This window comes from Pecten maximus, chromosome 18 (genome assembly GCF_902652985.1).
Source record: "Pecten maximus chromosome 18, xPecMax1.1, whole genome shotgun sequence".
In the NCBI taxonomy this organism is placed as follows: domain Eukaryota; kingdom Metazoa; phylum Mollusca; class Bivalvia; order Pectinida; family Pectinidae; genus Pecten; species Pecten maximus.
Window position 1 is genome coordinate 3,052,698 of NC_047032.1, and position 20,708 is coordinate 3,073,405.

Sequence of the window (20,708 nt, forward strand, 5' to 3'; positions counted from 1 at the left end):
GATATATACCACGGTAGGTGTGGTATGATGTATACCACGGTAGGTGTGGTATGATGTATACCACGGTAGGTTTGGTATGATGTATACCACGGTAGGTGTGGTATGATATATACCACGGTAGGTGTGGTATGATATATACCACGGTAGGTGTGGTATGATGTATACCACGGTAGGTGTGGTATGATGTATACCACGGTAGGTGTGGTATGATGTATACCACGGTAGGTTTGGTATGATATACACCACGGTAGGTTTGGTATGATATATACCACGGTAGGTGTGGTATGATATATACCACGGTAGGTTTGGTATGATATACCACGGTAGGTGTGGTATGATATACCAGGGTAGGTGTGGTATGATATATACCACGGTAGGTGTGGTATGATATATACCACGGTAGGTGTGGTATGATTTATACCACGGTAGGTGTGGTATGATGTATACCACGGTAGGTGTGGTATGATATATATACCACGGTAGGTGTGGTATGATATATACCACGGTAGGTGTGGTATGATATACACCACGGTAGGTTTGGTATGATATATACCACGGTAGGTGTGGTATGATATATACCACGGTAGGTGTGGTATGATATATACCACGGTAGGTGTGGTATGATATACCACGGTAGGTTTGGTATGATATACACCACGGTAGGTGTGGTATGATGTATACCACGGTAGGTTTGGTATGATATATACCACGGTAGGTGTGGTACATGAATGATATACCACGGTAGGTGTGGTATGATGTATACCACGGTAGGTTTGGTATGATGTATACCACGGTAGGTTTGGTATGATGTATACCACGGTAGGTGTGGTATGATATACACCACGGTAGGTTTGGTATGATATACACCACGGTAGGTTTGGTATGATATATACCACGGTAGGTGTGGTATGATGTATACCACGGTAGGTGTGGTATGATGTATACCACGGTAGGTTTGGTATGATGTATACCACGGTAGGTGTGGTATGATATACACCACGGTAGGTTTGGTATGATGTATACCACGGTAGGTGTGGTATGATATATATACCAGGGTAGGTGTGGTATGATATATACCACGGTAGGTGTGGTATGATATATACCACGGTAGGTGTGGTATGATGTATACCACGGTAGGTTTGGTATGATGTATACCACCGTAGGTTTGGTATGATGTATACCACGGTAGGTGTGGTATGATATATACCACGGTAGGTGTGGTATGATATATACCACGGTAGGTGTGGTATGATGTATACCACGGTAGGTGTGGTATGATGTATACCACGGTAGGTGTGGTATGATGTATACCACGGTAGGTTTGGTATGATATACACCACGGTAGGTTTGGTATGATATACACCACGGTAGGTTTGGTATGATATATACCACGGTAGGTGTGGTATGATATATACCACGGTAGGTTTGGTATGATATATACCACGGTAGGTGTGGTATGATATACCAGGGTAGGTGTGGTATGATATATACCACGGTAGGTGTGGTATGATATATACCACGGTAGGTGTGGTATGATTTATACCACGGTAGGTGTGGTATGATGTATACCACGGTAGGTGTGGTATGATATATATACCACGGTAGGTGTGGTATGATATATACCACGGTAGGTGTGGTATGATATACACCACGGTAGGTTTGGTATGACATATACCACGGTAGGTGTGGTATGATATATACCACGGTAGGTGTGGTATGATATATACCATGGTAGGTGTGGTATGATATACCACGGTAGGTTTGGTATGATATACACCACGGTAGGTGTGGTATGATGTATACCACGGTATGTTTGGTATGATATATACCACGGTAGGTGTGGTACATGAATGATATACCACGGTAGGTGTGGTATGATGTATACCACGGTAGGTTTGGTATGATGTATACCATGGTAGGTTTGGTATGATGTATACCACGGTAGGTGTGGTATGATATACACCACGGTAGGTTTGGTATGATATACACCACGGTAGGTTTGGTATGATATATACCACGGTAGGTGTGGTATGATGTATACCACGGTAGGTGTGGTATGATGTATACCACGGTAGGTTTGGTATGATGTATACCACGGTAGGTGTGGTATGATATACACCACGGTAGGTGTGGTATGATGTATACCACGGTAGGTGTGGTATGATATATATACCACGGTAGGTGTGGTATGATATATACCACGGTAGGTGTGGTATGATATATACCACGGTAGGTGTGGTATGATGTATACCACGGTAGGTTTGGTATGATGTATACCACCGTAGGTTTGGTATGATGTATACCACGGTAGGTGTGGTATGATATATACCACGGTAGGTGTGGTATGATATATACCACGGTAGGTGTGGTATGATGTATACCACGGTAGGTGTGGTATGATGTATACCACGGTAGGTGTGGTATGATGTATACCACGGTAGGTTTGGTATGATATACACCACGGTAGGTTTGGTATGATATATACCACGGTAGGTGTGGTATGATATATACCACGGTAGGTTTGGTATGATATATACCACGGTAGGTGTGGTATGATATACCACGGTAGGTGTGGTATGATATATACCACGGTAGGTGTGGTATGATATATACCACGGTAGGTGTGGTATGATTTATACCACGGTAGGTGTGGTATGATGTATACCACGGTAGGTGTGGTATGATATATATACCACGGTAGGTGTGGTATGATATATACCACGGTAGGTGTGGTATGATATACACCACGGTAGGTTTGGTATGACATATACCACGGTAGGTGTGGTATGATATATACCACGGTAGGTGTGGTATGATATATACCACGGTAGGTGTGGTATGATATATACCATGGTAGGTGTGGTATGATATACCACGGTAGGTGGGGTATGATGTATACCACGGTAGGTGTGGTATGATGTATACCACGGTAGGTGTGGTATGATGTACATGTACATATGGCGCCAATTTAATACCCATGGAGGCAGTATAGGGTCTCGTGTGTATCTTTGCAGGGTCAAAGACTTTCATGAAGGGGGGAAATGTAGCGGAACTTGGCTGCACTGAACGCTAGTAGTCAGGTAGCTCAAATGGTTAGAGTGCCTTCAAAAGTTCGTAAGTTCAAATTTGATCTTTGTATTTCCCTCTCCTGTAACATATACAGGTATATAATTTCATAATGAATTTAATAATTTGAAAAAATACGACAGTCGGCTTATAATATTAGAATACGTACATTGCCTTAACGCTTGTAACAGTAATATGGCCTAGATTATGTTATTATTTATTTAATTCGTAATTAAATATCTCCCAGTCATTGCTAATTTGGACATGCTTTGATAGTTTTTGACTGGACCTGTATAAAGCATGTCACTCACAACGGCCTCTGTTGGATGAGTTCATTTCAAGTTACCGCCATAAAATGGCCTGCCCTGTCTGTCAAATTTCGGGGCCTAATGTCATTCCACGGGACATCAGCATCTTGTACTGATCGCATGTTGTACATAGTTGGGGCTTTATGTCATTCCAATCAACATCAGCATCTCGTTCTGATCGCATGTTGTACATAGTTGGGGCCTTATGTCATTCCAATCAACATCAGCATCTCGTGCTGATTGCATGTTGTACATAGTTGGGGCCTTATGTCATTCCAAGCAACATCAGCATCTCCTACTGATCGCATGTTGTACATTGTTGGGGCCTTATGTCATTCCACGTAACATCAGCATCTTGTACTGATCGCATGTTATACATAGTTGGGGCCTAATGTAATTCCACGTAACATCAGCATCTCGTACTGATCGCATGTTATACATAGTTGGGGCCTTATGTCATTCCACACAACATCAGCATCTTGTACTGATCGCATGTTGTACATTGTTGGGGCCTTATGTCATTCCACGTAACATCAGCTTCTCATACTGATCGCATGTTGTACATAGTTGGGGCCTTATGTCATTCCACACAACATCAGCATCTTGTACTGATCGCATGTTATACATAGTTGGGGCCTAATGTAATTCCACGTAACATCAGCATCTCGTACTGATCGCATGTTATACATAGTTGGGGCCTTATGTCATTCCACATCAACATCAGCATCTTGTACTGATCGCATCTTGTACATAGTTGGGGCCTTATGTCATTTCATGCAACATCAGCATCTTGTACTGATCGCATGTTATACATATTCATGACCTAATTAGGTGTATAGGGAAATTCCCGGCAGCTGTGCGTGGATTCCCTTATTTTTCACAGTACTAATTCATAATTGTGAGGATCTTATTTGATGCAGGTTTCTTAGATTTCCAAAGTAATGTTGGGTTCGATCGTAAAATAGATTACCAGATAGTCAGATTTGCAACCTAGGGACATATGCATGGAAATAAAATGTATTTTATGATGACATAAAACAAACAGCTTCATTTCTGTGTTTTTTCCACATTTTTACAACTTACACTATTTTTATTGTCACTAGACTGTCCCAACGCTGTGGGACCCCAGTCATAAAGTCGGAGGATGTAGACATGGAGGACTGGGCCGTTATCACACAGTGGATGGATGACATTGAAGAATACTTGAAGTCTTGTGATCTTGGTGTGTGTATGGACTATTTACAAATCATTGCTGACCAATCAGATGACAGCCATGATAGGAACAGACCATATATGGCTACTTTGAAGGTTTGGATGTTTGTCATTATTGGGTCTTGTGATATTATTCTCAGATTAAAAATGATTTTTTTTTAGTTTCTTGGGGGTATGAAATAAATTTTGTTTGCAAACTGTATGAATCGATCCGCATAGCAAATTTTTATAAAAGTTTGCAAACATATTTTTTGTTTCATACCCCTATGAAATAAAAAAAAAAGTTGACATCAACGGTTATAATTTATTTTTTTAATTGATTTTTGTACAATTTAACTGATTCTTTTTCACAAATCCATACCCAACGTCAATAACCGTATTGTGACATCACATTTATTGCGCCTGCATTTTCGGATTTTTTTTTCTCATAGCTAGAGGTATGAAAAAAAAAATCTCAACCAATCAGAAATCCCCATTTTGCATACAAACAATGGAAAATTATATCAAATCTGAGTTATTTAAACTGCACCATTGATTTAGTGTCACAAGATATAAAATACTTGTATCTGTGTTGTCTGTTTATGTTTTTGAATTTTCATTTAAGAGTCAAAAGTCAATATAAATCAAATTAGAATGTTAATTCTGCAACCGTTAATTACATCACTTCTGAATACTAAATTCCCACTTCAAGGTGAAGAATCTGTTGACAGACGCCTCACAATGTGAGGAGGATAAGGAGGTCGTACACTGTGAGTTTGACATCACAGGAAGTCACATGACCTGGACTTCAGGTGAGTACCCGCCCCCCGTAAACAACACACGGACACAATCATTGGTACGTGTGTATATACATTACATCACAAATACTTTATGACATCACTATGAATATATGACATCACAAACTTTATGACATCACTATGAATATATGACGTCACAAATACTTTATGATATAACTATGAATATATGACGTCACAAATACTTTATGACATCACAATGAATATATGACATCACAATACTTTATGACATCACAGTGCATATATGACATCACAAATACTTTATGACATCACAATGAATATATGACGTCACAAATACTTTGACATCACAATGAATATATGATGTCACAAATACTTTATGACATCACTATGAATATATGATGTCACAAATACATTATGAAATCACAGTGAAAATATGACGTCACAAATACTTTGACATCACTTTGAATATATGACGTCATACAATTGCCTCTGCAAGTAATCTTACACTTGTACTAGCTACAGTGTATAAAATATGGAATTTATTAAACTTGATCTTCAGATCATTTGACATGCCAGTCTTCTGATGGCTTGTGGCATATCAAATTATTGAACTTGTTTAATAACTTCCATGTAACATAGAAACGCCTTGTAAGATCCTCATTATCATATTCCTCAGTAATTTAATTTCTAGATTAATTATACCCCCGCAACGAAGTTAGGGGGGTATACTGGAATCAGGTTGTCCGTCCATCCGTCCAACCGTCTGTCTGTAGACGCATTTTGTCCGGACAACTCCTCCTAAACCGATGGGCCAATTCCGATGAAACTTCACACAGATATTAATGATCATGTGTAGATGTGCATGCCACTTTCTTTTTCTCAAAATTATGGTTGCTATGGCAACTGGTCACTATAAATAGGTTTTCAGATAAGAACCATAACTTTAAGTTTGTCCGGACAACTCCTCCTAAACTAAATGGCCAATTTCAATGAAACTTCACACAGATATAGAGGACCATGTGTAGATGTGCATGCCACTTTCTTTTTTTTCAAAATTATGGTTGCTATGGCAACTGGTCACTATAAACAGGTTTTCTGATAAGAACCATAACTTTAAGATTGTCCGGACAATTCCTCCTAAACCGACGGGCCGATTTCAATGAAACTTAACACAAATATAGAGGACCATGTGTAGATGTGCATGCCACTTTCTTTTTTTTCAAAATTATGGTTGCTATGGCAACTGGTCACTATAAACATGTTTTCCGATAAGAACCATAAACTTTATGCTTGTCCAGACAACTCCTCCTAAACCGAAGGGCCGATTTCAATGAAACTTCACACAAATATAGAGGACCATGGGTAGATGTGCATGCTACTTTCTTTTTCTCAAAATTATGGTTGTTATAGCAACTGGTCACTATATTACTGGGTTATCTAAGTTAGCCTCTAATTAACAGTTCCAATTCACCATTAGCAGATTGCGGGGGTATTAGTCAGCCATCCTGGCGACAGTTCTAGTTTGATATAACTGTGGGTAGAATGGTAATTGTGATCAATAATTTGTTGGGTTCCTGGAAATATGGAAATACTGGTAAGGAAAAGGCAGATTGTACCTGCCTCTGCATTATCATTTTCCACCCACTGGTTTGAAACATTTTACCAATTTTTAACCATTTGTAACTAAATTCTTAATATCACAGTGGCAAAAGTAAGTGAATCAGGGATGGGTGATTAGAATACATTTTTACTTATTAACTTGTTGATGGGCTGTGACCTTTACAGTGTGGCAGGTGGTGTGACCTTTAATTTACAGTGTTGATGGGCGGTGTGACCTTTATAGTGTTGACGGGCGGTGTGACCTTTACAGTGTTGACAGGCGGTGTGACCTTTACAGTGTTGATGGGCGGTGTGACCTTTATAGTATTGACGGGCCATGACCTTTATAGTATTGACGGGCCATGACCTTTATAGTGTTGACGGGCCATGACCTTTACAGTGTTGACGGGCTGTGACCTTAACAGTGTTGACGGGCGGTGTGACCTTTAAAGTGTTGACGGGCCGTGACCTTTATAGTATTGACTGGCCATGACCTTTATAGTATTGACTGGCCATGACCTTTATAGTATTGACTGGCCATGACCTTTACAGTGTTGACGGGCCATGACCTTTATAGTGTTGATGGGCCATGACCTTTATAGTATTGACGAGCCATGACCTTTATAGTGTTGATGGGCCATGACCTTTACAGTGTTGACGGGCCATGACCTTTATAGTGTTGATGGGCGGTGTGACCTTTACAGTGTTGATGGGCCATGACCTTTATAGTGTTGATGGGCCATGACCTTTATAGTGTTGATGGGCCATGACCTTTATAGTGTTGACGGGCGGTGTGACCTTTACAGTGTTGATGGGCCATCACCTTTACAGTGTTGATGGGCGGTGTGACCTTTACAGTGTTGATGGGCCATGACCTTTATAGTGTTGACGGGCCATGACCTTTACAGTGTTGACGGGCGGTGTGACCTTTACAGTGTTGACGGGCCATGACCTTTACAGTGTTGACTGGCGGTGTGACCTTTACAGTGTTGATGGGCGGTGTGACCTTTATAGTATTGACGGGCCATGACCTTTATAGTATTGACGGGCCATGACCTTTATAGTGTTGACGGGCCATGACCTTTACAGTGTTGACGGGCTGTGACCTTAACAGTGTTGACGGGCGGTGTGACCTTTAAAGTGTTGACGGGCCGTGACCTTTATAGTATTGACTGGCCATGACCTTTATAGTATTGACTGGCCATGACCTTTATAGTATTGACTGGCCATGACCTTTACAGTGTTGACGGGCCATGACCTTTATAGTGTTGATGGGCCATGACCTTTATAGTATTGACGAGCCATGACCTTTATAGTGTTGACGGGCCATGACCTTTACAGTGTTGACGGGCCATGACCTTTATAGTGTTGATGGGCGGTGTGACCTTTACAGTGTTGATGGGCCATGACCTTTATAGTGTTGATGGGCCATGACCTTTATAGTGTTGATGGGCCATGACCTTTATAGTGTTGATGGGCCATCACCTTTACAGTGTTGATGGGCGGTGTGACCTTTACAGTGTTGATGGGCCATGACCTTTATAGTGTTGACGGGCCATGACCTTTACAGTGTTGACGGGCGGTGTGACCTTTACAGTGTTGACGGGCCATGACCTTTACAGTGTTGACTGGCGGTGTGACCTTTACAGTGTTGACGGGCCATGACCTTTACAGTGTTGACGGGCGGTGTGACCTTTACAGTGTTGACGGGCGGTGTGACCTTTACAGTGTTGATGGGCGGTGTGACCTTTACAGTGTTGACGGGCCATGACCTTTACAGTGTTGACGGGCCATGACCTTTATAGTATTGAAGGGCCTTGTCAGGTCAGGCCATTAAGAATGATATAATAACAATAATATTTCCAGGTGATGCCTTAGGGATATACCCAGAAAATAATCCCGACCACGTTACTGATGTGTTGGGTATGCTGACCTGTACAGACACGGAGATGTTTCCAGTACCACACTGGGCTTATTATCCTCATCCAGGTACTCTACATATGTACACCTCTAAATTAGTGCTCCCTGTCATATACTTACAGATCCCTCTGATAATATTCTCATTTATAAATTCCTCTTTATCAAAGTATTGTAGCGAAGATAAAACTTGTAAGATCTTTATTCTTTTACCCCTAGTTAAACTTCTGCTATTCCAAAATTTTGCAATCTTCAAATGGAGCAAAAACAAATTCAAGAAAATTAATCACGCATATTGTAAAAGATGTTTTTTATCATAGGGAATTTGTGGAAAGAAACAGTCCAATTATCAGTTGTATTTTACTAAGCATGAATTTTGTTTTTCAGACACAGCTCATTTGAGAACATTGCTACTCAAATATTATGACATCAAAACTGTTAAGCCAGAAATTCTGCAGGAGTTTCTGAGAGTGACAGTCAACAACAACCAGAAGAAGACCTTGGCAGGGTTACTACAGACAGGGGTAGGTGGTATGGTTACTACAGACTGGGGTAGGTGGTATGGTTACTACAGACAGAGGTAGGTGGTATGGTTACTACAGACAGGGGTAGGTGGTATGGTTACTACAGACAGAGGTAGATGGTATCATTGTTACTACAGACAGGGGTAGGTGGTATCATTGTTACTACAGACAGAAGTAGGTGGTATGGTTACTACAGACCGGGTTAGGTGGTATGGTTACTACAGACAGGGGTAGGTGGTATGGTTACTGCAGACAGAGGTAGGTGGTATGGTTACTACAGACAGAGGTAGGTGGTATGGTTACTACAGACAGAGGTAGGTGGTATGGTTACTACAGACAGGGTTAGGTGGTATGGTTACTACAGACAGGGGTAGGTGGTATGATTACTACAGACAGGGGTAGGTGGTATGGTTACTACAGACAGGTAGGTGGTATCATTGTTACTACAGACAGGGGTAGGTTTTATCATTGTTACTACAGACAGAGGTAGGTGGTATGGTTACTACAGACAGGGGTATGTGGTATGGTTACTACAGACAGAGGTAGGTGGTATCATTGTTACTACAGACAGAGGTAAGTGGTATGGTTACTACAGACAGAGGTAGGTGGTATGGTTACTACAGACAGGGGTAGGTGGTATGGTTACTACAGACAGGGGTAGGTGGTAGAGTTACTACAGACAGAGGTAGGTGGTATGGTTACTACAGACAGAGGTAAGTGGTATGGTTACTACAGACAGAGGTAAGTGGTATGGTTACTACAGACAGAGGTAAGTGGTATGGTTACTACAGACAGAGGTAGGTGGTATGGTTACTACAGACAGAGGTAGGTGGTATGGTTACTACAGACAGAGGTAAGTGGTATGGTTACTACAGACAGGGGTAGGTGGTATAGTTACTACAGACAGAGGTAGGTGGTATGGTTACTACAGACAGAGGTAGGTGGTAGAGTTACTACAGACAGAGGTAGGTGGTATGGTTACTACAGACAGGGGTAGGTGGTATGGTTACTACAGACAGGGGTAGGTGGTAGAGTTACTACAGACAGGGGTAGGTGGTAGAGTTACTACAGACAGAGGTAGGTGGTATGGTTACTACAGACAGGGGTAGGTGGTATGGTTACTACAGACAGAGGTAGGTGGTATGGTTACTACAGACAGAGGAAGGTGGTATGGTTACTACAGACAGGGGTAGGTGGTATGGTTACTACAGACAGGGGTAGGTGGTATGGTTACTACAGACAGGGGTAGGTGGTAGAGTTACTACAGACAGAGGTAGGTGGTATTGTTACTACAGACAGGGGTAGATGGTATGGTTACTACAGACAGGGGTAGGTGGTATTGTTACTACAGACAGGGGTAGGTGGTATGGTTACTACAGACAGGGGTAGATGGTATGGTTACTACAGACAGGTGTAGGTGGTAGAGTTACTACAGACAGAGGTAGGTGGTATTGTTACTACAGACAGGGGTAGATGGTATGGTTACTACAGACAGGGGTAGATGGTATGGTTACTACAGACAGAGGTAGGTGGTATTGTTACTACAGACAGGGGTAGGTGGTATGGTTACTACAGACAGGGGTAGGTGGTATGGTTACTACAGACAGGGGTAGGTGGTAGAGTTACTACAGACAGAGGTAGGTGGTATTGTTACTACAGACAGGGGTAGATGGTATGGTTACTACAGACAGGTAGGTGGTATGGTTACTACAGACAGGGGTAGGTGGTATGGTTACTACAGACAGGGGTAGGTGGTATGGTTACTACAGACAGAGGTAGGTGGTATGGTTACTACAGACAGAGGTAGGTGGTATGGTTACTACAGACAGAGGTAGGTGGTATGGTTACTACAGACAGAGGTAGGTGGTATGGTTACTACAGACGGGTAGGTGGTATGGTTACTACAGACAGGGGTAGGTGGTATGGTTACTACAGACAGGGGTAGATGGTATCATTGTTACTACAGACAGAGGTAGGTGGTATGGTTACTACAGACAGGGGTAGGTGGTATGGTTACTACAGACAGAGGTAGGTGGTATGGTTACTACAGACAGGGGTAGGTGGTATAGTTACTACAGACAGAGGTAGGTGGTATGGTTACTACAGACAGAGGTAGGTGGTATGGTTACTACAGACAGGGGTAGGTGGTATCATTGTTACTACAGACAGGGGTAGGTGGTATGGTTACTACAGACAGAGGTAGGTGGTATGGTTACTACAGACAGGGGTAGGTGGTATAGTTACTACAGACAGAGGTAGGTGGTATGGTTACTACAGACAGAGGTAGGTGGTATGGTTACTACAGACAGAGGTAGGTGGTATGGTTACTACAGACAGGGGTAGGTGGTATCATTGTTACTACAGACAGGGGTAGGTGGTATGGTTACTACAGACAGAGGTAGGTGGTATGGTTACTACAGACAGAGGTAAGTGGTATGGTTACTACAGACAGGGGTAGGTGGTATGGTTACTACAGACAGGGGTAGGTGGTATGGTTACTACAGACAAAGGTAGGTGGTATGGTTACTACAGACAGAGGTAGGTGGTATGATTACTACAGACAGGGGTAGGTGGTATGGTTACTACAGACAGAGGTATAGGTGGTATGGTTACTACAGACAGGGGTAGGTGGTATGGTTACTACAGACAGGGGTAGGTGGTATGGTTACTACAGACAGAGGTAGGTGGTATGGTTACTACAGACAGGGGAAGGTGGTATGGTTACTACAAACAGGGGTAGGTGGTATGATTACTACAGACAGGGGTAGGTGGTATGGTTACTACAGACAGAGGTAGGTGGTATGGTTACTACAGACAGGGGTAGGTGGTATGGTTACTACAGACAGAGGTAGGTGGTATGGTTACTACAGACAGAGGAAGGTGGTATGGTTACTACAGACAGGGGTAGGTGGTATGGTTACTACAGACAGGGGTAGGTGGTATGGTTACTACAGACAGGGGTAGGTGGTAGAGTTACTACAGACAGAGGTAGGTGGTATTGTTACTACAGACAGGGGTAGATGGTATGGTTACTACAGACAGGGGTAGGTGGTATGGTTACTACAGACAGGGGTAGGTGGTATGGTTACTACAGACAGGGGTAGATGGTATGGTTACTACAGACAGGGGTAGGTGGTAGAGTTACTACAGACAGAGGTAGGTGGTATTGTTACTACAGACAGGGGTAGGTGGTATGGTTACTACAGACAGGGGTAGATGGTATGGTTACTACAGACAGAGGTAGGTGGTATTGTTACTACAGACTGGGGTAGGTGGTATGGTTACTACAGACAGGGGTAGGTGGTATGGTTACTACAGACAGAGGTAGATGGTATTGTTACTACAGACAGGGGTAGGTGGTATCATTGTTACTACAGACAGAAGTAGGTGGTATGGTTACTACAGACCGGGTTAGGTGGTATGGTTACTACAGACAGGGGTATGTGGTATGGTTACTGCAGACAGAGGTAGGTGGTATGGTTACTACAGACAGAGGTAGGTGGTATGGTTACTACAGACAGAGGTAGGTGGTATGGTTACTACAGACAGAGGTAGGTGGTATGGTTACTACAGACAGGGTTAGGTGGTATGGTTACTACAGACAGGGGTAGGTGGTATGATTACTACAGACAGGGGTAGGTGGTATGATTACTACAGACAGACGTAGGTGGTATCATTGTTACTACAGACAGGGGTAGGTTTTATCATTGTTACTACAGACAGAGGTAGGTGGTATGGTTACTACAGACAGGGGTATGTGGTATGGTTACTACAGACAGAGGTAGGTGGTATCATTGTTACTACAGACAGAGGTAAGTGGTATGGTTACTACAGACAGAGGTAGGTGGTATGGTTACTACAGACAGGGGTAGGTGGTATGGTTACTACAGACAGGGGTAGGTGGTAGAGTTACTACAGACAGAGGTAGGTGGTATGGTTACTACAGACAGAGGTAAGTGGTATGGTTACTACAGACAGAGGTAAGTGGTATGGTTACTACAGACAGAGGTAAGTGGTATGGTTACTACAGACCGGGTTAGGTGGTATGGTTACTACAGACAGGGGTAGGTGGTATGGTTACTACAGACAGAGGTAGGTGGTATGGTTACTACAGACAGAGGTAGGTGGTATGGTTACTACAGACAGAGGTAGGTGGTATGGTTACTACAGACAGGGGTAGGTGGTATCGTTACTACAGACAGAAATAGGTGGTATGGTTACTACAGACAGGGGTAGGTGGTATGGTTACTACAGACAGAGGTAGGTGGTATGGTTACTACAGACAGAGGTAGGTGGTATGGTTACTACAGACAGAGGTAGGTGGTATGGTTACTATAGACAGGGTTAGGTGGTATGGTTACTACAGACAGAGGTAGGTGGTATGGTTTCTACAGACAGGGGTAGGTGGTATCGGTACTACAGACAGAGGTAGGTGGTATGGTTACTACAGACAGGGTTAGGTGGTATGGTTAATACAGACAGAGGTAGGTGGTATGGTTACTACAGACAGAGGTAGGTGGTATGGTTACTACAGACAGGGGTAGGTGGTATGGTTACTACAGACAGAGGTAGATGGTATCATTGTTACTACAGACAGAGGTAGGTGGTATGGTTACTAAAGACAGGGGTAGCGTGGGATGGTTACTACAGACAGAGGTAGGTGGGTATGGTTACTACAGACAGAGGTAGGTGGTTATGGTTACTACAGACAGAGGTAGGTGGTATGGTTACTACAGACAGGGGTAGGTGGTATGGTTACTACAGACAGGGATAGGTGGTATGGTTACTACAGACAGGGGTAGGTTGGTATGGTTACTACAGACAGAGGTAGGGTGGTATGGTTACTACAGACAGAGGTAGGTGGTATGGTTACTACAGACAGGAGGTAGTGTGGTATGGTTACTACAGAACAGGGTAGGTGGTATGGTTACTACAGACAGAGGTAGGTGGTTCATTGTTCTACGACAGGAGGTAGGTGTATCGTTACTACAGACAGAGGTATGTGGTATGGTTACTACAGACGGGTAGGTGGTATGGTTACTACAGACAGAGGTAGGTGGTATGGTTACTACAGACGGGTAGGTGGTATGGTTACTACAGACAGGGGTAGGTGGTATGGTTACTACAGACAGAGGTAGGTGGTATGGTTACTACAGACAGGGGTAGGTGGTATGGTTACTACAGACAGAGGTAGGTGGTATGGTTACTACAGACAGAGGTAGGTGGTATGGTTACTACAGACAGAGGTAGGTGGTATGGTTACTACAGACAGAGGTAGGTGGTATGGTTACTACAGACAGGGGTAGGTGGTATGGTTACTACAGACAGAGGTAGGGTGGTATGGGTACTACAGACGGGGGTAGGTGGTATGGTTACTACAGACAGAGGTAGGTGGTATGGTTACTACAGACAGAGGTAGGTGGTATCATGGTTACTACAGACAGGGGTAGGTGGTAGAGTTACTACAGACAGAGGTAGATGGTATGGTTACTACAGACAGGGGTAGGTGGTATGGTTACTACAGACAGAGGTAGGTGGTATGGTTACTACAGACAGAGGTAGGTGGTATGGTTACTACAGACAGGGGTAGGTGGTATGGTTACTACAGACAGAGGTAGGTGGTATGGTTACTACAGACAGAGGTAGGTTGGTTATGGGTTTACTACAGACAGGGGTAGGTGGTAGTGGTTACTACAGACAGAGGGTAGGTGGTATGGTTACTACAGACAGAGGGTAGGTGGTATGGTTACTACAGACAGGGGTAGGTGGTATGGTTACTACAGACAGAGGTAGGTGGTATGGTTACTACAGACAGAGGTAGGTGGTATGGTTACTACAGACAGAGGTAGGTGGTATGGTTACTACAGACAGGGTAGGTGGTATGGTTACTACAGACAGGGGTAGTGGTATGGTTACTACAGACAGAGGTAGGTGGTATGGTTACTACAGACAGGGGTAGGTGGTATGGTTACTACAGACAGGGGTAGGTGGTATGGTTACTACAGACAGGGGTAGGTGGTATGGTTACTACAGACAGGGTAGGTGGTATGGTTACTACAGACAGGGGTAGGTGGTATGGTTACTACAGACAGGGGTAGGTGGTATGGTTACTACAGCAGAGGAGGTGGATGGACACAGACAGGAGTGGTAGGTTCTCAAAAGGGGTAGGTGGTAGGTTACTACAGACGGGGGGGGTGGTATGGTTACTACAGACAGGGAGGGGTAAGTTACACAACAGAGGGAGGTGGTATTTTTATACAGACAGGGGGAATGGTATGGTTATAAACGGGGAGGGGGATTTTACTACCGACGGGGTGGTGGTTGGTTACTACAGACGGGGTAGAGGTTTGGTACTAAAGACGGGGTAGGGGGGTAAGTTTCTAAAAGACGAGGGGAGGTGGTAATTGGTTCTCAGAGGGGGAATGGTATGTTACTACAACAGGGGGAAAAGGTGGTTTACAGACAGAAAAGGGGGGTGGGTTGTTTCTACAGACAAGGTAGGTGGTTTTGGGTTTCTACAGCAGGGTAGGTGGTATGGTCTCAGAAGGGGGGTTTTAGTTTTCACAGACGAGTAGGTGGATTGTTTCTAAGACGGGTAGATGGGGGGTTACTACAGACAGGGGTAGGTGGTATGGTTACTACAGACAGAGGTAGGTGGTATGGTTACTACAGACAGGGGTAGGTGGTATGGTTACTACAGACAGGGGTAGGTGGTATGGTTACTACAGACAGAGGTAGGTGGTTTGGTTACTACAGACAGGGGTAGGTGGTATGGTTACTACAGACAGAGGTAGGTGGTATGGTTACTACAGACAGGGGTAGGTGGTATGGTTACTACAGACAGGGGTAGGTGGTATGGTTACTACAGACAGGGGTAGGTGGTATTGGTTACTACAGACAGGGGTAGGTGGTATGGTTACTACAGACAGAGGGTAGGTGGTATGGTTACTACAGACAGAGGTAGGTGGTATGGTTACTACAGACAGGGGTAGGTGGTATGGTTACTACAGACAGAGGTAGGTGGTATGGTTACTACAGACAGAGGTAGGTGGTATGGTTACTACAGACAGGGGTAGGTGGTATGGTTACTACAGACAGGGGTAGGTGGTATGGTTACTACAGACAGGGGTAGGTGGTATGGTTACTACAGACAGAGGTAGGTGGTATGGTTACTACAGACAGAGGTAGGTGGTATGGTTACTACAGACAGAGGTAGGTGGTATGATTACTACAGACGGGGGTAGGTGGTAGAGTTACTACAGACAGAGGTATGTGGTATGGTTACTACAGACAGGGGTAGGTGGTATGGTTACTACAGACAGGGGTAGGTGGTATGGTTACTACAGACAGAGGTAGGTGGTATCATTATTACTACAGACAGAGGTAGGTGGTATCATTGTTACTACAGACAGAGGGTAGGTGGTATGGTTACTACAGACAGGGGTAGGTGGTATGTTACTACAGACAGGGGTAGGTGGTATGGTTACTACAGACAGGGGTAGGTGGTATGTTACTACAGACAGGGGTAGGTGGTATGGTTACTACAGACAGGGGTAGGTGGTATGGTTACTACAGACAGAGGTAGGTGGTATGGTTACTACAGACGGGTAGGTGGTATGGTTACTACAGACAGGGGTAGGTGGTATGGTTACTACAGACAGGGGTAGGTGGTATGGTTACTACAGACAGGGGTAGGTGGTATGGTTACTACAGACAGGGTAGGTGGTATGGTTACTACAGACAGAGGTAGGTGGTATGGTTACTACAGACAGGGGTAGGTGGTATGGTTACTACAGACAGAGGTAGGTGGTATGGTTACTACAGACAGGGGTAGGTGGTATGGTTACTACAGACAGGGGTAGGTGGTATGGTTACTACAGACAGAGGTAGGTGGTATGGTTACTACAGACAGGGGTAGGTGGTATGGTTACTACAGACAGAGGGTAGGTGGTATGGTTACTACAGACGGGTAGGTGGTATGGTTACTACAGACAGAGGTAGGTGGTATGGTTACTACAGACAGAGGGTAGGTGGTATGGTTACTACAGACAGAGGTAGGTGGTATGGTTACTACAGACAGGGGTAGGTGGTATGGTTACTACAGACAGGGGTAGGTGGTATGGTTACTACAGACAGAGGTAGGTGGTATGGTTACTACAGACAGGGGTAGGTGGTATGGTTACTACAGACAGGGGTAGGTGGTATCATGGTTACTACAGACAGGGGTAGGTGGTAGAGTTACTACAGACAGAGGTAGATGGTATGGTTACTACAGACAGGGGTAGGTGGTATGGTTACTACAGACAGGGGTAGGTGGTATGGTTACTACAGACAGAGGTAGGTGGTATGGTTACTACAGACAGAGGTAGGTGGTATGATTACTACAGACAGGGGTAGGTGGTAGAGTTACTACAGACAGAGGTATGTGGTATGGTTACTACAGACAGGGTAGGTGGTATGGTTACTACAGACAGGGGTAGGTGGTATGGTTACTACAGACAGAGGTAGGTGGTATGGTTACTACAGACAGGGGTAGGTGGTATGGTTACTACAGACAGGGGTAGGTGGTATGTTACTACAGACAGGGGTAGGTGGTATCATTTACTACAGACAGAGGTAGGTGGTATGGTTACTACAGACAGAGGTAGGTGGTGGTATGGTTTACTACAGACAGGGGTAGGTGGTATGGTTACTACTAGACAGAGGGTAGGTGGTATGGTTACTACAGACAGAGGTAGGTGGTATATGGTTACTACAGACAGAGGGTAGGTGGTAATGGTTACTACAGACGAGGGTAGGTGGTATGGTTACTACAGACAGAGGTAGGTGGTATGGTTACTACAGACAGGGTAGGTGGTATAGGTTACTACAGACAGAGGGTAGGTGGTATGATTACTACAGACAGAGGTAGGTGGTATGGTTACTACAGACAGAGGGTAGGTGGTATGGTTAACTACAGACGAGGGTAGGTGGTATGGTTACTACAGACAGGGGTAGGTGGTATGGTTACTACAGACAGAGGGTATGTGTATGGTTACTACAGACAGGGTAGGTGGTATGGTTACTACAGACAGAGGGTAGGTGGTATGGTTACTACAGACAGGGGTAGGTGGTATGGTTACTACAGACAGAGGTAGGTGGTTTGTTACTACAGACAGGGGTAGGTTAGGGTAGGTGGTATGGTTACTACAGACAGAGGTAGGTGGTATGGTTACTACAGACAGGGGTAGGTGGTATGGTTACTACAGACAGAGGTAGGTGGTATGGTTACTACAGACAGGGTAGGTGGTAGAGTTACTACAGACAGAGGTAGGTGGTATGGTTACTACAGACAGGGGTAGGTGGTATGGTTACTACAGACAGGGTAGGTGGTATGGTTACTACAGACAGAGGTAGGTGGTATGGTTACTACAGACAGGGGTAGGTGGTATGGTTACTACAGACAGGGGTAGGTGGTATGGTTACTACAGACAGAGGTAGGTGGTATGGTTACTACAGACAGAGGTAGGTGGTATGGTTACTACAGACAGAGGGTAGGTGGTATATGGTTACTACAGGACAGAGGTAGGTGGTATGGTTTACTACAGACAGGGGTAGGTGGTATGGTTACTACAGACAGAGGTAGGTGGTATGTTACTACAGACAGAGGTAGGTGGTATGGTACTACAGACAGGGTAGGTGGTATGGTTACTACAGACAGAGGTAGGTGGTATGGTTACTACAGACAGGGGTAGGTGGTATGGTTACTACAGACAGAGGTAGGTGGTATGGTTTACTACAGACAGAGGTAGGTGGTATGGTTACTACAGACAGAGGTAGGTGGTATGGTTACTACAGACAGGAGTAGGTGGTATGGGTTACTACAGACAGGGGTAGGTGGTATGGTTACTACAGACAGAGGTAGGTGGTATGGTTACTACAGACAGAGGGTAGGTGGTATGGTTACTACAGACAGAGGGTAGGTGGTATGGTTACTACAGACAGGGGTAGGTGGTATGGTTACTACAGACAGGGGTAGGTGGTATGGTTACTACAGACAGGGGTAGGTGGTATGGTTACTACAGACAGGGGTAGGTGGTATGGTTACTACAGACAGAGGTAGGTGGTATGGTTACTACAGACAGGGGTAGGTGGTATGGTTACTACAGACAGGGGTAGGTGGTATGGTTACTACAGACAGGGTAGGTGGTATGGTTACTACAGACAGAGGTAGGTGGTATGGTTACTACAGACAGAGGTAGGTGGTATGGTTACTACAGACAGGGGTAGGGTGGTATGTGTTACTACAGACAGAGGTAAGGTGGTATTGTTATCTACAAGACAGAGGTAGGTGGTATGGTTACTACAGACAGAAGTAAGGTGGTATGGTTACGACAGACTGAGGTAAGGTGTTATGGTTACATAACAGACAAGGGATAGGTGGTATAGGTTACTACAGACAGAGGGTAGTTGGTATGGTTACTACAGACATGAGTAGGTGGTATGAGTTACTACAAGAACAGAGGTAGGTGGTATTGTTAGCTACAACTAAGACAGGGGTAGGTGGTGATGGTTACTACAGACAAAGGGGAGGTGGTAGAGGTTACTACAGACAAAGAGGGGTAGGGTGGTATAGTTACTACAGGACAGAGGTAGGTGGTATGGTTACTACAGACAGAGGGTATAGGTGTATGGTTACTACAGACAACAGGGGTAGGGGTATGGTTACTACAGACAGAGGGTAAGGTGGTATGGTTACTAGACAGAGGTAGGTGGTATGGTTACTACAGACAGAGGTAGGTGGTATGGTTACTACAGACAGAGGTAGGTGGTATGGTTACTACAGACGGGTAGGTGGTATGGTTACTACAGACAGAGGTAGGTGGTATGGTTACTACAGACAGAGGGTAGGTGGTATGGTTACTACAGACAGGGGTAGGTGGTATGGTTACTACAGACAGAGGTAGGTGGTATGGTTACTACAGACAGAGGTAGGTGGTATGGTTACTACAGACAGGGGTAGGTGGTATGGTTACTACAGACAGAGGTAGGTGGTATGGTTACTACAGACAGGGGTAGGTGGTATGGTTACTACAGACAGAGGGTAGGTGGTATGGTTACTACAGACAGGGTAGGTGGTATGGTTACTACAGACAGAGGTAGGTGGTATGGTTACTACAGACAGGGGTAGGTGGTATGGTTACTACAGACAGGGTAGGTGGTATGGTTACTACAGACAGAGGTAGGTGGTATGGTTACTACAGACAGAGGTAGGTGGTATCATTATTACTACAGACAGAGGTAGGTGGTATGGTTACTACAGACAGGGGTAGGTGGTATGGTTACTA

At 44.3% G+C, this 20,708-nt stretch overlaps 1 protein-coding gene across 2 annotated transcripts in view; it reads left to right on the forward strand.

Moving 5' to 3' along the window:
- LOC117316773 (NADPH oxidoreductase A-like) overlaps window positions 1-20,708 on the forward strand; it is a 41,939-nt gene that overhangs the window by 7,542 nt on the left and 13,689 nt on the right. For both annotated transcript variants that reach the window (XM_033871544.1, XM_033871543.1), the window contains exons 5-8: window positions 4,478-4,682; window positions 5,278-5,377; window positions 8,807-8,929; window positions 9,245-9,381. In XM_033871544.1, coding sequence (XP_033727435.1) covers window positions 4,478-4,682; window positions 5,278-5,377; window positions 8,807-8,929; window positions 9,245-9,381 — 565 coding nt within the window. The remainder of the gene's footprint in view (window positions 1-4,477; window positions 4,683-5,277; window positions 5,378-8,806; window positions 8,930-9,244; window positions 9,382-20,708) is intronic.